The sequence below is a fragment of the Bos indicus x Bos taurus genome, chromosome 15 (assembly GCF_003369695.1).
Source record: "Bos indicus x Bos taurus breed Angus x Brahman F1 hybrid chromosome 15, Bos_hybrid_MaternalHap_v2.0, whole genome shotgun sequence".
Lineage (NCBI taxonomy): Eukaryota > Metazoa > Chordata > Mammalia > Artiodactyla > Bovidae > Bos > Bos indicus x Bos taurus.
The window spans coordinates 79,010,587-79,028,953 of record NC_040090.1 but is presented as its reverse complement, the minus strand read 5'-3'; the positions used below and the strand labels follow the sequence as shown (position 1 = coordinate 79,028,953).

The window sequence follows — 18,367 nt, the reverse complement described above, 5'->3', positions numbered from 1 at the left end:
TTCTGGCACCATAACTGCCACAGTCTAATTTGGAAAATCTAATCTGTGTTGAGACAATCTGCCATTTTCAAGAGGTCCTTTCTTTTCTAATACTTGCTTGCATATTTAATCAAGTCTCAAGAAAAAAAAAAAAAAGCCTAAGACTTTGTCTTAATTTATCTGCAAAATATTTACCTCTACAGTGTAAACAATATGATTCATGGAAAACAAAGATTATTTTTAACAACCATCGGCTAATTTGGTTACTTCTCCTAGCAGACTTTCCTTCCTGTTTCTCTTTTATAAACAGTATTAAGTGAAAGCCACACTGGTAATACTATTAGGAAATAACTTATGAAAAAAATGTTTAAACTCCAATGTAAAGTTGAAAATCAAAACTAAAAATGGCTCTTACAGTGTTTGCTACTTTTATCTTACCTGTACTTCTTTTAATTCATCATCAATTTTGTTCTTCCTTTCTTCAATTTTAATGACTTCTTCTGCTATTCTGTGCTTCAGTCTTTCAAGTTCTGTCTTTTGCTCACTAGCATCCTACAGGAATATTAAAGCAGCATTCCAATTGATTTTAATGTACTCAACATTTAAAAGCATAATACCAAAAATGTTATTTTAAAAGCACTATTAAATGCTTTTCTAATATTAATTGACATGAGAGTTTCTAACATGCCTTAGGAAGCTGATGCTATAATTTATAGTAATTATAATTTATAGTAATTTATATAATTTATAGTGATTTATAATTTACTCTATATTTATATTAGGAAATATGCTTTAATTTTTCTGAATAGCAAAGCAATAAATGTTTACTATATAAAAATCAAACTGTCAGAAATGCGTAATTTAGAAAATGATCATAATAATATACATTTAACACTTGCAACAACCCCAACTATTATGCCCATTTCATAAACAAGAAAACTAAAAATTTTTCTGAATAGCAAAGCAATAAATGTTTACTATATAAAAATCAAACTGTCAGAAATGCGTAATTTAGAAAATGATCATAATAATATACATTTAACACTTGCAACAACCCCAACTATTATGCCCATTTCATAAACAAGAAAACTAAAAATTTTTCTGATTAGCAAAGCAATAAATGTTTACTATATAAAAATCAAACTGTCAGAAATGCGTAATTTAGAAAATGATCATAATAATATACATTTAACACTTGCAACAACCCCAACTATTATGCCCATTTCATAAACAAGAAAACTAAAAATAGAAGTCTTCTCTAATTCTAATAGTGGAATAGTGATAATTCTTAGAGATAAGCTATAGTATTCTAAGATTTTGTTTCTATATTTTAGCCAAAAATTAATTGAAATTATCATACAATAATATGCCAATATATGAACAAAAATTAGTTAATATTCAAAAAGCACAATGATATATTAATAACACATGATGTTTTTAGTCATGAATTCAAAAATCAAGAGTCCCACATATATAAACGTGCTTCAACATTATGAACGTTTGTATTTATTTATACTATCAAAAAACCAAGGAGGAAATTTTTCAAGAAACCTTCCAAAAGTTCTAATAACAGAAATTCTCAACCATATTATAATCATTCAAGGAGTTTTGAGACTAATGTTTGGTGTCCTTTCTACACATATTGTGACAAATACATCACATTACATACATAAACAGAATCATAATCTTGTACACTTGAAACTAATAAAGGGGTGTGAGTCAATTATATTTCAATTAAATCAGAAAGAGACCAGAGTCCCCTCCCTCTCACTCTACCTGAATTGAAAGAAACAAATTTGCAGTTTAAGCTGGCAACAACAACAAAACTAATGCCTTGCAACCTATTACCATATCCTTCAGGAACCTGACACATGAACTCAATTAAAATTTTCTATATTCCACAAATGTTTCTACCTGTGTATCTCTGCTACCAGTCCTCAAAGGGGAAAGTTCTTTTCTCAAACTCCACAGTATCAAAATATTCCCTAAAGGCCCTACTCATGTGCTTCACGTTTTATTAACCTACTTTTCCAATTGAAAGTTACAGCTATTCTGAATATGTACTTTAATATGTACATATTATTATATTATTATACATATTTAATATGAATAGCATTTAATATGTGTCTTCTTTCTCTAGGTCACAAACCTAGAGTAGCAGGCTTTGAAAGTCACACAGTTTGGTGAACTTATGGATGAGGGGGGCAGGGACAGATAGGGACTTTGGAAAGATCATGATACACTGCTATATTTAAAATGGAAAACCAAAAGGACCCTTTGTAAGCACATGCAACACTGCTCAATGCCAGCCTGGATGGGAGAATGAACACATGTATATGTATGGCCCAGTACCTTTGCTGTTCACCTGAAACTACCACAACATTGTTAACCGACTACATCCCAATACAAAAGGCTTTCTGCTGTCAAAAAAATTAAAATCAAGAAAAAAAACAGTTGCACAATTTGGTGTTTGTCTCTCTATGCCATCAGTTAAGTTCAGTTCAGTCTCTCAGTCGTGTCCAACTCTTTGTGAATCCATGAATAGCAGCACACCAGGCCTCGCTGTCCATCACCAACTCCCACAGTCCACCCAAACCCATGTCCATAGAGTCGGTGATGCCATCCAACCATCTCATCCCCTGTCGTCCCCCTCTCCTCCTGCCCCCAATCCCTCCTAGCATCAGGGTCTTTTCCAATGAGTCAGCTCTTCGCATGAGGTGGCCAAAGTATTGGGGTTTCAGCTTCAACATCAGTCCTTCCAATGAACACCCAGGACTGATCTCCTTTAGGATTGACTGGTTGGATCTCCTTGCAGTCCAAGGGACTCTCAAGAGTCTTCTCCAACACCACAGGTCAAAAGCATCAATTCTTTAGCCCTCAGGTTTCTTTATAATCTAACTCTCACATCCATACATGACTACTGGAAAAATCATAGCCTTGACTAGACGGACCTTTGTTGGCAAAGGAATGTCTCTGCTTTTGAATATGCTATAATATGCTAAAATAAGCATATTTTAATTTCATGGCTGCAATCAACATCTGCAGTGATTTTGGAGCCCAAAAAAATAAAGTATCTCACTGTTCCATTGTTTCCCCAACTATTTGTCTTAAAGTGACGGGACCAGATGCCATGATCTTCGTTTTCTGAATGTTGAGCTTTAAGCCAACTTTTTCACTCTCCTCTTTCACTTTCATCAAGAGGCTCTTTAGTTCTTCTTCACTTTCTGCCATAAGGTTGGTGTCATCTGCATATCTGAGGTTATTGATATTTCTCCCGGCAATCTTGATTCCAGCTTATGCTTCTTCCAGCCTAGCATTTCTCATGATGTACTCTGCATATAAGTTAAATAAGCAGGGTGACAATATACAGCCTTGACATACTCCTTTTCCTATTTGGAACCAGTCTGTTGTTCTATGTCCAGTTCTAACTGTTGCTTCTTGACCTTCATACAGATTTCTCAGGAGGCAGGTCAGGTGGTCTGGTATTTCCATCTCTTTCAGAACTGTCCACAGTTTATTGTGATCCACACAGTCAAAGGCTTTGGCACAGTCAATAAAGCAGAAATAGATGTCTTCTGGAACTCTCTTGCTTTTTCGATGATCCAGGGGATATTGACAATTTGATCTCTGGTTCCTCTGCCTTTTCTAAAACCAGCTTGAACATGTATGTATATATAAAATAAATGTATGTATGTATAAATAAAAATAAATAAAATACAATAAATAAAATAAATGTTATGTATAAAATAATAAAATAACAAACGGAAATGTCATATATTTATCATTACTAACTTATAATACAAAATGCCGAGTTATTTTTCTAGGTCTAACCTAGGTAATCTAGTTAGCCACAGTCTTAGAACCTCTCTTCCCAGAACAGCCCAGAGAAAAGAGTAGCACAGCACACAATGTATCTTAACAATATTCACTAGTTTGGAAGTACACAGGCCCACAGAGTACTGAGTATTTTCCTTTGTTAATATACAGCTATCAATGATATTATGCTTTATGGAGTTTTTACTGTTTTTCAAATTACTAGTTAAAGGTTAAGTAATCCAAAAGTGTTCCAATTGCAACAACAGAAGTTAGAAGAATATGAAACAAAGCTTTCAACTTCCTGAAAGGAAAAAAACAATATATATTTTTACAATAAAAATGACTAGCTGCTTCAGATAAGTGTTTATATTACTTTGTTTCTAAAATTCCTTGAGAAAAAAAAATATGCTAAAGTTTTACAGTATAAAAATTAAATTGATTTTCTGATCTGTTGCTTCCAGGCCAGGTAGTCCATAAATGTATATTGTAAACACTGAATGTGAACATAATCATCAGTTATCTAAAAATACTATTGCTTCTGAAGATTTTCCATCTGCCAACAAATTAATTTTGACATGCCGGGTGAAAACTTTTTGCTTATGCCATCAGTTCAGCCCAGATCATCCTCTTGTGAAGTTCACAGACAATAAACTTCCTTTCCATGCTCATACAGCTTTGGTGCATAAGAATTATTCTTTAACTAAGTATAAAGCAATCATGTAAGAAAAAATAATAATAAGACATGTTCAAGAAAAAGACACCTTCATGAAATTCCCCCTGAGGGCTAGTTGCAGATGCTGCAACAATGAAACCACAAGGGGCACTACTGCCAAAAGGAAACATCTAGAGATTGTTTTACATCTCCTGAGAAACAATATAATAAAGATGAAAAACTGAATAGGAGGGTTAAAAGATAAACTTTAAGAAATTTTAAAGAAAGCAGAACAAATATAAAGTGAAAAAATATAAGAAAGTTCGAGAACCAGACTAGTAAGCCCAAAGCCCAAATAAGAATTCTAATAACCAAGAACAGAGAAATAAAGGAAAAGGAATTATCAATAAAATAATTTAAGGAAATTTCCCAGAACTGAAGGAGGCAAATTGTTAGGTAGTAAGAACTCATACTGGACACAGTGGATGAAAATAAACCTAAACCAAGGCAAATCACTGTAACTTCAGAACAATGAAGACCAAGAACTGAAAAACTCTGAAGGAAACAAACAAACAAACAAACAAAAAACAGGTTATCCAAACACAGATCAGAAATTAAAATAGTGTTTTAATCACCAGCAATGGAAGCTAGGAGAAAACTGAACAATGCCCTCAAAACCTAAACAAAACATAAATATTCCACCCTAGAATACTATTCCTAGCACACAACCAACCAACCAAGAACACAGCAGAACGTTCATATACGCAAGATCTCAAAACTTATCTTCCATGTACCCTTTCTCCAGAAGCTTCTGGGGCCAGGCTCCAGACATGAGGCAGTAGACCAAGATGGGAAAGAAGGAGCGCAGGACAGCAATTGAGACCAGGCAGAGAAGGAAGCAAGCCACAGGTCTTCAGGAAGAATGCTACAGGGGCTGAGGAAAACTATAACACAGCTGAGGCTTGGGGAAGTCTTCACAGAATATTTAGAACATACTTTTAAATAGGCAATTTATGGAGTCATATTACCACTTCCATTCCCAACTACCAGAAGTCAGGGAAAAAAAGGTTATTCGTCTGAGAAATCAAGTCAAAGAAGCTCAAGATTTGGAATTACCAGGCCAAGGACCACAAAGCTAAGGTCGAGAACAAGATTTTCATACAAAAAACAAGGGCATCACATTTCCTTGCTGATTAATGATGTTGAGTATCTTTTCATATATTTGTGAAACACATGACCCCTTTATATAAGTATGTTTTCATGAAAGGCCAGTGCAAATCTTTTGCCTATTTGCAAACTGAATTGTTAGTTTTATTAGTATTGAGTTGCAATCATTTCTGCACATGTTGGAAACAAGTTTTTTTTTTTTAATCAAATATACATTTGTCAATACTTCCTCCTAGTCTGTGACATGCCTTTTCATTTTCTTTTTTAATTTCTATGAGGTTCAAGTTCTCATTTATTTTCCTCTTCTACTTTGTTATCATATCTAAGAAATCCCTGCTTTACCCAACATCATAAACATTTTCTCCCTAATTTTCTTCTGAAGTTTTATAATTTTATGCTGTACATTTAGGTCTATGTTTCATGTCAAGTTATTTTTCATACATCTGAGGTTTTTTTCCTCTCTTCATGGATATCTAAATATTCCAGTACCATTTGTTAAAAGGATCATCCTTTCCACATTTAAATGATACTGTTGTATGAAATTAATTGACCATGTATGTGTAACTGTTTCTGGATTTCATAGTGTTCCAGTAATCACTATGCTTACCATTACACCAGTGTCACCCGACCTTGACTACTGTAGATTTATAGTAAGTCTTTGTATCATAATAAGCCCTCCAACTTTGTTACTTTTAAGACTTCTATGCCATTTACTTTTATTGAGATATATACACCAGTCTGAAAAAACACTGAAATTAATTTAAATAAAAGAGGCATTAGACTTGTGAGAAATGCTGGGCTGGAAGAAGCATAAGCTGGAATCAAGATTGCCGGGAGAAATATCAATAACCTCAGATATGCAGATGACACCACCCTTATGGCAGAAAGTGAAGAGGAACTAAAAAGCCTCTTGATGAAGGTGAAAGAGGAGAGTGAAAAAGTTGGCTTAAAGCTCAACATTCAGAAAATGAGGATCATGGCATCTGGTCCCATCACTTCACGGGAAATAGATGGGGAAACAGTGTCAGACTTCATTTTTTTGGGCTCCAAAATCACTGCAGATGGTGACTGCAGCCATGAAAGTAAAAGACACTTACTCCTTGGAAGGAAAGTTATGACCAACCTAGATAGCATATTCAAAAGCAGAGACATTTCTTTGCCAACAAAGGTCCGTCTAGTCAAGGCTATGGTTTTTCCAGTGGTCATGTATGGATGTGAGAGTTGGACTGTGAAGAAGGGTGAGTGCCGAAGAATTGATGCTTTTGAACTGTGGCATTGGAGAAGACTCTTGAGAGTCCCTTGGACTGCAAGGAGATCCAACCAGTCCATTCTGAAGGAGATCAGCCCTGGGATTTCTTTGGAAGCAATGATGCTAAAGCCTTTGGAAGCAATGATGCTAAAGCTGAAACTCCAGTACTTTGGCCACCTCATGCGAAGAGTTGACTCATTGGAGAAGACGATGCTGGGAGGGACTGGGGGCAGGAGGAGAAGGAGACGACAGAGGATGAGATGGCTGGATGGCATCACTGACTCGATGGACGTGAGTCTGAGTGAACTCCGGGAGTTGGTGATGGACAGGGAGGCCTGGTGTGCTGCGATTCATGGGGTCACAAAGAGTCGGACACAACTGAGTGACTGAACTGAACTGAAGGTTAACATCACCCACATGGACATGGTGAAACATATTTAAGACACAATCATGGATGTAAAACTAACAGAATTTAAGGATTCTTTAGATGCATGGATTAAGGGAACAGAGTGAGTGAGCAAGTGAAAGTCGCTCAGTCGTGTCCGACTGTTTGCGACCCCATAGACTATACAGTCCACAGAATTCTCCAGGCCAGAATACTGGAGTGGGTAGCCTTTCCCTTCTCCAGGGGATTTTCCCAACCCAGGGATTGAACCCAGGTCTCCCTCATTGCAGGCAGATTCTTTACCAGCTGAGCTATCAGGGAACAGAAGTCTAACACAATTTATAAATTCTGTTTTGAACAATTAGCTATATTGTAGTGCCATAACTAAAAAAAAAGGAATACAGGAAAGGAAATAATTAGTTTTGAACCTGTTTTGAGTTGTAAGGCTTATAGGACTTTCAAGAAGATGTATCTAACAGATTATTGATGATCTGAGTCTGAAGCTCAGAGGAGGAATAGGGTTGAAGGACAAAAAATTATGGACTTAGTGGTAGTGAGTAAGTAATCAGTACCAAAAAACAAGGTAATGGGCAGAAGCATACAGAAAAGGTAGGCAAATGTGAAAGAATACCCTGGCACGGGAGAACAAGATGGCAGAGGAATAGGTGGACGTGGAGTATATCTCTCTCCATGGATATATCAGGAACACACCTTCAGACACAGAAGTGCGTGCAGAACACAGGCTGAGAGCAGACAGGAGTACCTGACCAGCGGAAAAGAATATATAGAACCACACAGAACTCGGTAGGATGAAGGAACTAGAGCGAAAAACAGGAGTGTTAGTAGGACTGGACATGCCCTCAGCAAGTGGGGGGACTGAAGCAGGGGTCTGATCCCCACGTCGGGACAACTGTCTGGGTTAGAGGAGAAACATTTAAGGCTGAGAGTGAAACAGCTGATCTGTGGCAGCCTAAATGGAATGAGAATCAGACAGTCCTTGCCACAGCCATACACACTCTGGACAGGAATGCAGGGCCCCTAGAAGGCGCAGCAGCTGGGAGCTGGAGTTTAGGGATTGTGGAGCAATCCCAGGGTGAGGGCTGCTGTTGACTGTAGAGAGACGGATCCAGGGGATGTGAGGGAGGAGACTGTGGAGGAAAGCCAGGCAGCCACGGAAGCAAGGTGATACTGCTGAGTCATGCGTAGGGGGTGAAGCCATCACCATAGCCTCTCTCCCCCCACACACCAGCATCAGCAGCTGAACAATACAGAGGCTGGCCCATCAATCGCCTGATGGCCTGAACTAAGTGCTCCTTTAAGTGCCTGACCCGTCAATCTACAGAGCAGTACCCTAGCCAAGCGGGGCCCTCTATGTGCTTGACGCCCTGAAAAACAGAGAAGGACCCCAGGCAAGGGAGCCCTCTAAGTGCCTGAATAGGCAAAGCTATGGAGAAAGACTGGCCAAAGAGGCCTTCTGATCTTCAGCTACAAGAGGCATGAAAAAAGACTCTGACAGGGCCATAACTCCTGCAGCTGAGGCAGCCCATGTCCCTGCACACTTGGTGCTGCCAGGGTCCCCACAAGCCAAGCAGCTGTGCCAACTTCACCTTCAACCGTCACTAGGGCAGAGCTGCCACGGGCAAAAAAAAGTCTTGCGTCTATGCACACAGGGTCACTTGGGTCCTGTCCAACTCTGCAACACTGTAAACTGTGGCCTGCCAGGCTTCTCTGTCAGGAGGGTTCTCCAGGCAAGAATACTGGAGCATGTTGGCGAATACTGGTTACCATACCCTTCTAGGGCACTATATTTCCTGCTGCACTAGCCGCCAATTCCCTGGTGCTGCCAAAACCCCCAGGACCCAAGCAGCTGCACCAGCTCCACACCTGGCCCTCACAGGGGCAAACCCAAGTCCTCCAGGGCAGCCTCAGGAGCAAACCCCAGTGGACAACCCACATGCAGAGGTGGAGATAAAACCACAATTGAAACCCAGGGGCAGTGTGGCTAAGGAAGAAGACCCAAAACCTTCCCAACCAGCTGTACAAGGTGCAGATTAAATCCACACAATCAAATAGGTAGACTCTGTCTATATTAAATATAAAAGGCCACTGAGAGCTCCCGCAAAAGAAAACACACTAGTTATGATAGCTGTGCATATCAATTCTTTATTTCTTCTCTTTCTTTTCTCTCAACATATTAGTTTTGTTTTGTTTTGTTTCTCCATTTGGCACCATACTTTAGTTTTGTTTCCCAGTTTGTGCTATAGTTAGTTTTGTTCTTAACTGATAAATATAATTTTTTATTTCCTTTGTTTGCTGGATCAATCTACTGTACTTTATTTTTGTTGGACTGTTTTGACTTTGCTCATGGGTGTATATGGATATGTGCATAATTCCATTATTTTAATTATTATTTGCCTGATTTCTAACTACCATTTGTCTGGGGTTATTCTTTGGTTTCTTGTTTTGGAGTATTTGTTTTAATCTTACTTAATGCCGTAACAAACCACATATTCCTGACCAGATATCAAGCCCTGAGCCTTTGGAGTGGGAACACTGAATCCAAGACTCTGGACTACCAGAGAACTAACCCTAGGGAGTATCAGATAGTGAAAACTCACACAAAGGAAATGACTTGAATACAAGACCCAGCATCACCCAACCACCAAGAGCATCCTGTGCAGGACACCTCATCTACACAACAAACAAAACAAAAATACAAACCCAATAATCACCATACAGGATTACCATCTCTCTCAGCCTTGCCCATCAAAGGAAAAACAAACAAACAAAACAATTCAGCACAAATCTCGCCCTGTACAAAGCTTACACAAATCACTGAACCAACCTTAGAAAGGCTGAAATCAAGAAGAAGAAAGAAATCAACCTTGAAGACTGGGAAAAGGTGACTTCAAACATAATAATTAAAAAGAAAATAATGAAAAGGCAGAAAAATACTACATACAAATGAAGGAACAAACGAGAAGCACAGAAATCCAAATAAATAAAGAGGAAATAGGCAAACTACCTGAAAAAAATTTCAGAATAATGATAGTAAAGATGATCAAAAACCTTGAACACAAAATGGAGAAAATGCAAGAATCAATTAACAAAGACCTAGAAGGATTAAAGAATAAACATACAAACAACACAATTACCAAAATTAAAAATACTCTAGAAGGAACCAACAGCAGAAAATCTGAAGCAGAAGAATGAATCAGTGAGCTGGAAGATAAAATGGTGGAAATAACTTCTGAAGGGCAGAATAAAGTAAAAGGACTGAAGTAAAATGACTGAATAAAGTGAAAAGAACTGAAGATAGTCTCAGAGACCTCTGGGACAATATCAAACACACCAACATTCGAAATATAGGGGTCCCAGAAGAAGAAGAGAAAAACAAAGCATATGAGAAAATTTTTGACGAGATGATAGTTGAAAATGTCCCCAACATGAAAAAGGAAACAGTCAATCAAGTCCCAGAGGCACAAAGAATCCAACACAGGATAAACTCAAGGAGAAACATGTCAAGACACATACTAATCAAAGTAACAAAGACTAAACACAAAGAAAGAATATTAAAAGCAGCAAGGAAAAAGCAACAAGTAACGTACAATGGAAACCCCAGACACTTAAAAGCTCAATGTTCAGCAGAAACTCTGCAGGCCAAAAGGAATGGCAGGATGTACTTAAAGTACTGAAAGGGAAAAATCTACAACCAAGATTACTGTACCCAGTAAGGATCACATTCAAAACTGATGGAGAAATAAAAACTTTTCAGACAAGCAAAAGTTAAGAGAATTCAGTACCAAAACCAGCTTTGCAACAAATGTTAAAGGGACATATGTAGTCAGGAAATACACAAGAAGAAAAAGATCTACAAAAACAAACTTCAAACAATTAAGAAAATGGCAATAGGAACATATATATCAGTAATTTCTTAAATATAAACTGTTTAAATGTTCCAACCAAAAGACACAGACTGGCTGAATGGATACAAAAACAAGACCCATATATATACTGTCTTCAAAAAACCCACTTCAGACTTAAAGACACATATAGACTAAAAGTGAGAGGAGGGGAAAATATATTCCATGCAAATGGGAAGCAAAAGAAAACTGGAATAGCAATCCTCATATCAGACAAACTAGACCTTAAAATAAAGATTACAAGAAATAAGGAAGGACACTACATAATGATCAAGGGATCAATCTAAGAGGAAGACAAAACAACTGTAAATAACTATGCACCCAACACAGGAGCACCTCAATACATAAGACAAACACTAACAGAAAAAAAAGGAGAAACTGACAATAACACAATAATAGTAGGAGACTTTAACCCCACTCACATCAATGGACAGATCATCAAAACAGAAAATTAATAAGGAAACACAAGTCTTCAATGGTATATTAGACAAAATGAATCTCACTGATATCTTCAGGACATTCCATCCAAATGTAGAAGAATATACCTTTTTCTAAAGTGCACATAGAATATTCTCCAGGATAGACCACATCTTGGGTCATAAATCAAAGCTCAGTAAATTTAAGAAAACTGAAATTGTATCAGGCATCTTCTCCTACCACAACGCTATGAGACTAGATATCAATTACAAGAAAAAAAAACTGTTTAAGAAGCACAAACACATGAAGATAAACAACACATTTCTAAATAACCAACAGGTTACTGAAGAAATCAATAGGGAAATCAAAAAATTTCTAAAACAAATGACAATGAAACATGACAACTCAAAACCTATGGGATGCAGCAAAATATTTCTAAGAGGGAAGTTTATAGCAATCAATCTTACCTCAAGAAACAAGAAAAACATCGAACAGACAACCTAACTTTACACCTAAAACAATTGGAAAAACAAAGACAAAAAAAAATTAGTAGAAGGAGTGAAATCATAAAGATCCGAGCAGGAATAAATGAAAACAAATGAAAGAAACAATAGTAAAGATTTATAAAACTAAAAGCTGGTTCTTTGAGAAGATAAACAAAATTGACAAACATTTCGACGAGACTCATCAAGAAGAGAGAAGAATCAACAAAATTAGAAATGAAAAAAGAGAGGTTACAACAGACAATGCAGAAATACAAAGGATTATAAGAGACTATCAAGAACAAATATATAGCAATAAAATGGATAACCTGGAAGAAACGGACAGATTCTTAGAAAAATTCAATCTTCCCAGACTGAACCAGGAAGAAATAGAAACTATGAACAACCCAATTATAAGTACTGAAATCGAAGCTGTGATCAAATCTCTCTCAAAAGACAAAAGCCCAGGAACAGATGGCTTCACAGGTGAATTCTATCAAACATTTAGAGACGAGCTAATGCCGATCCTTCTAAAACTCTTTGAAAAAACTGCAGGGGAAAGAACACTTTCAAACTCATTCTATGAGGCCACCATCACCCTGATACCAAAACCAGACAATGACAACACAGAAAAAGAAAACTGCAGGCCAGTATCACTGGTGAACATAGATGTAAAATTCCTCAGCAAAAGTTTAGCAAACAGAATTCAGCAACACATCAAAAACCTCATACACCATGATCAAGTTGGGTTTATTCCAGGGATGCAAGGACTCTTCAATATATGCAAATCAATCAATGTGATATACTATATTAAATGGAATGATAAAAATCATATGATAATCTCAACAAATGCAGAAAAAGCCTTTGACAAAATTCAGTACCCATTTATGATTAAAACTCTTCAAAAAAAGGGCACAGAAGTAACCTACCTCAATATAGTAAAGGCCATATAGGATAAGCCTACAGCAAACATTATTCTCAATGGTGACAAACTGAAAGCATTCCTCCTAAAATCAGGAACAAGACAAGGGTGTCCATTTTCACTACCATTATTCAACATAGTTCTGGAAGTCCTAGCTACAGCGATCAGAGAAAAAAAGAAATAAGAGGAATCCAGATCAGAAAAGAAGTAAATCTCTCACTATCTGCAGATGACATGATACTGTACATAGAAAACCCTAAAGATACTATCAGAAAATTACTATAGCTAATCAGTGAATTTCACAGTGTTTCAGGAAACAAAATCAATACACAGAAATCACTTGCATTTCTATATACCAACAATGAAAAATCAGAAAGAGAAATTAAGGACTCAATCCAATTCACCATTACAACAAAAAACAAATATCTAGGAATAAACTTACCTAAGGAGACAACAGAAATGTTCACAGACAATTATAAGACACTGATGAAAGAAATCAAAGATGACAAGAACAGATGGAGAGATATTCCATGTTCCTGGGTAAGAAGAATCAATACTGTGAAAATGATTATACTACCAAATGCTATCTACAGATTCAATGCAATACCTTTCAAATTACCAATGGCATTTTTCACAAAATGCCTAAAAACAAAAAATTGCACATTTCATATGAAAACACAAAAGATCCTGAATAGCCAAAGAAATCTTGAGAAATAATGGAGCTGGAGAAATCAACATTCCTGACTTCAGATTATACTAAAAAGCTACATTCATCAATACAGTATAACAGAAACAGAAATATAGATCAATGGAACAGCTACATGTAAAACTGGACAGCTACATGTAAAAGAATGAAATTAAAACACTTCCTAACACCATACACAAAGATAAACTCAAAATGGATTAAAGACCTAAATGTAAGACCAGAAACTGTAAAACTCTTAGAGGAAAACACAGGCAGTACACTTGATGACATAAATCAAAGCAAGATCCTCTATGACCCACCTCCTAAAGTAATGGAAATAAAAACAAAAGTAAACAAGTGGGACCTGATTAAATGTAAAAGCTTTTGGCACAGCAAAGGAAACTATAAGTAAGGTGAAAAGACAACCCTCAGGCTGAGAGAAAATAATAGCAAATGAAACAACTGACAAAAGATTAATTTCCAAAATATAAAAGCAGCTCATACAACTCAATACCAGAAAAACAAACAACCCAATCAAAAAGTCAGAAAAAGACCTAAACATATTTCTCCAAAGAAGACATACAGGTGGCTAACAAACAAATGGAAAGATGCTTAACATGGCTTATTATTAGAGAAATGCAAACCAAAATTACAATGAGATATCATCTCACACCAGTCAGAATGTCCATCATCAGAAAGTCTACAAAGAATAAATGCTGGAGAAGGTGTGGAGAAAAGGGAACGCTCTTGCATTGTTGGTGGGAATGCAAATTAATACAGCCACTATAGAAGATGGTATGGAGATTCCTTAAAAAGTCAGGAATAAAACCACCATATGACCCAGCAATCCCACTCCCTGAAGAAAACAAATTGAAAAAGACTTGTATCCCATTGTTCATTGCAGCACTATTTACAATAGCTAGAACATGGAAGCAACCTAGATGTCCATCGAAAGATGAATGCATAAAGAAGTTGTGGTACATATACACAGTGGAATATTCAGCCATAAAAAGGAACGAATTTTAGTCAGTTCTAATGAGGTGAATGAACCTAGAACCTATTATACAGAGTGAAGTGAGTCAGAAAGAGAAAGATGAATATCGTATTCTAACACACATATGCGGAATCAAGAAAAATGGTACTGAAGAATTTACTTACAGGGCAGCAATGGAGAAGGAGACATAGAGAATAGACTTATGGACACGGGGAGAGATAAGGAGAGGGTGAGATGTAGGGAAAGAGTAACGTGGAAACTTACATTTCCACATTTAAATAGATAGCCAATGGGAATTTGCTGTATGGCTCAGGAAACTCAAACAGGGCTCTATATCTACCTAGAGGGAAGGGATGGTTCAAAAGGGAGGGGATATATATGTACCTATGGCTGATTCATGTTGAGGTTTGACTGAAAACAGCAAAATTCTGTAAAGCAATTATCCTTCAATTAAAAAATAATTAAAAAAAAAAAAGAATACCCTGGCAATAAAGAATGCAGAGAAATCTCTCTTGTGATGGTTCAACCAAAGAAAGGCAATGTAAAAAGAAGATACAATCAAAATATTAAAAATATCATGAAAGTATAAACAGAATGAATAAAGACATTTTATAAATCCTAAGAATATAAAAAACAGGCTTGAAGCCTGAAGGAGATAATATTAAGAAAATAAAAGAAAATATTAACTAACAGAGGGTAAACAAAAGCAGTTACAGACAAATCTATACCAATCAAAATGTTTATACTTTTGTATTTTATAGGATTTAGATAAATTAGCGTATGAGCAACTGAGGAGACTACAGTTGTGATTTTAAACAATATGGGAAAATAATACACTCTTTCCAAAAGTTCAAGTACACAATACTATCAGTCATTTCAATACAGACAAGCAATACTTTTTAAATCCACTTGAGTAAAATCGTTATTTTTCAGTGAACGACAGCCAGGTATAAATGGCCTTCCTATTGTTTGCATCTCTGTGCTTCCTCTAAATGTTACCTGCATTGATACTGTGATCTCTTGAAGAGCAGCATCTGCTTCATCTTGCTTAGTTTTAAGTAATACACTTTGTTCTCCAGCTGTTCTGTTCAATTCAGCCACAAGAGCTTTAGCTTCATTTAGTTTAGATACACCAGCCTACATTAATAGAAGAGACCAACAATATTAAAAGAATAAGAATGTTATATACGTAAGGGTAAACAAAGTCTGTAAGAATGAATGAAAAAAATACAAATGTGTACAAATACCACATCTGCAAGTGAACTTGGGCTTTTTCTTATTGCTCATTATAACAATTTAGTCAACTGTTTATCCATTAAGATGTAAAAAAAGACTTCACAAAGGCTTTAGAGAAAAATGGATCTTAAAGCATCACAGTAAAGCTGAATACATTAACACATATTAATTAGCTTAACCAGTGGGGTTTTACTCAACTGCATTAGACAGGAAAGAAAATAGAAAAAAAAAACAAAAAAACAGTAAACCTTTCTAATTTTTCAGTCTCATTAATTGAACAAAAGCACCTCAGAGACCACTCTTTTTATACTGGACATGCCTTGGTTTTGCTTGTCTATTATCCAACTATTTTACAAGAGACTGCCTTACATAGGGTGCTGATTAGCAATCACTCCAAATGCTTCGGCTATTCTTTGGGCAGGGTGGCGGGGCAGGAGTGGTGACCCTGGTCTGGCCATTAGAACACTCCATTCCACTGTCCATCAATAATCCAAGGAATGAACATGAAAAATATTCTCTCTGTTCTTCCATACAATTGCATTTTTGTCACAAAACAAATCAGAAGAAAGATAGCAATGGCAAAAAAAGGGGATGTAAACTTGGTGGCTCAGAAGGTAAAGCTTCTGCCTACAATGTGGGAGACCTGGTTCGATCCCTAGGTCGGGAAAATCCCCTGGAGAAGGAAATGGCAACCCACTCCAGTACTCTTGCCTGGAAAATCCCTTGGACCGAGGAGCCTGGTAGGCTACAATCCATGGGGTCGCAAAGAGTCGGACACGACTGAGCGACTTCACTTCACTTCACTTCAAACAGTATTTATTGAGCACAGCACAGAGGACAGGCATCATGCTGGTTCTTGACATTAGCATTTTATCTAATGTACACACGACAATGACCCAATAAAGCTATAACTCAGGCAATTTATTTACCTCAAATACAACAGAGAACTAAATCAGGAAATTAACTCTCCAAAGCATGTGCAGTTAGTGGCTTAATATAAATGAAAGTAAATCAGTAGAAAGAAGGATAAAGATAACTCTGTCAATTAATGTTCCTGGTTTCCTACCCTTACAAAGGGAAGCAAGAACTCTGGAGAAGGAATGCTCTCTGACAGAATCTGAGGCTAGCATTCTAACAGCGCACTTAAGCTGAAGCTCTACAATAACAGAAATACAAAGAGTTCCAAATGTACTAAGTGACATAAATAAGAATATAATAAATTATACATAATAATGAAATATATATAATAAAATATACTTTTAAGAATGTTTATAAAATATAATTATATAGTCTACTATAAAACATAATATTATATATTATATTTTAATTAATAATAGGCATGTCTGATTTCTAAAATAAGATCATGTGAAAAAGACGTTTAAAGCCAGCACAATAAGCTATCAAAAGCTATCAAAAGCACACAAATAACATGCGTGGTGAAGAAAAGAAATAATTATTCAACCAAAAAAAATACAAAACCATTACTATAATCCAGTGGGCAATACAGATAGGTGAGACAGTTTTCCAGGATATTTAATACAGTACAATATTTATTTATGGCATTGTGATTTACATAATCCTTGTCCCCTACACATAACTAAAATAACTTTAGATCACCAATAATGTACCTGCAAATGACTTTGTCTTTTTAATAATTCCTCTTTCTTGCTGCTACTAATGGCAGAATACACACGTAAAAAGGTCATGTATCGGCTTGGTGTGGCACCATATGCTTTACAAGACTCATGGATTAATAAAAAAGATTTTAGAAACTCAGGATCAACTAGAAAGAGAAAAAAAATGACAATGTAAGTATGGTCCATTAAGAATTACAGAAAATAAACTTAACTATCTTTTTCTACTCAATGAAATTATGAGATAATATATTTGCTTAAAGGTGAACAGTTATTCCTAGGTATCCATGCATAGCTTCCATTTTTATTAATTTGCATTATTTTTTCCCGTGGTCTCTACACTTCAACTGTATGTATATACCTTTCCCTGTATTTCCCCTGACAAGTTTTACTGCTGCAAAAAAGATAAATCTACAGTTTCCCATGTCAATTAATTGGGACTACGTAACATGTAGTCTGAAAGTAAGCGTACTAAAAGCTGTATGAGTGGAAAAGATATACCAAACCAAATAACACCTATCCCCTCCTATGTACATGGGAAGAAACAGGGCTTCAAAAGTCAAAAAATTAAGAACAAGCTCTCGTTAGATTCAATATACACATGTGTGCTCAGTCGCTCAGTCATGTTCAACTCTTTGCAAACCCATGGACAGTAGTAGCCCACCAGGCTCCTCTGTCCATGGAATTTTCCAGGTAAGAATATTGGATTGGGCTGCCATTTTCTCTCCAGGGAATCTCCTGACCCAGGGATCAAACCCACATCACCTATACCGGCTGGCAGATTCTTTATTACTTGAGCCACCTGGGAAGCCGATATATACACGAC

At 36.5% G+C, this 18,367-nt stretch overlaps 1 protein-coding gene across 4 annotated transcripts in view; it reads right to left on the bottom strand.

Annotated features, from left to right (window-relative positions):
- Nucleotides 1-18,367, bottom strand: part of DYNC2H1 (dynein cytoplasmic 2 heavy chain 1) — a 393,951-nt gene that overhangs the window by 246,658 nt on the left and 128,926 nt on the right. For all 4 annotated transcript variants that reach the window (XM_027563956.1, XM_027563957.1, XM_027563958.1 and 1 more), the window contains 3 exons: nt 17,536-17,690; nt 15,671-15,808; nt 418-531 (listed from right to left, as the gene is read on the bottom strand). In XM_027563956.1, coding sequence (XP_027419757.1) covers nt 418-531; nt 15,671-15,808; nt 17,536-17,690 — 407 coding nt within the window. The remainder of the gene's footprint in view (nt 1-417; nt 532-15,670; nt 15,809-17,535; nt 17,691-18,367) is intronic.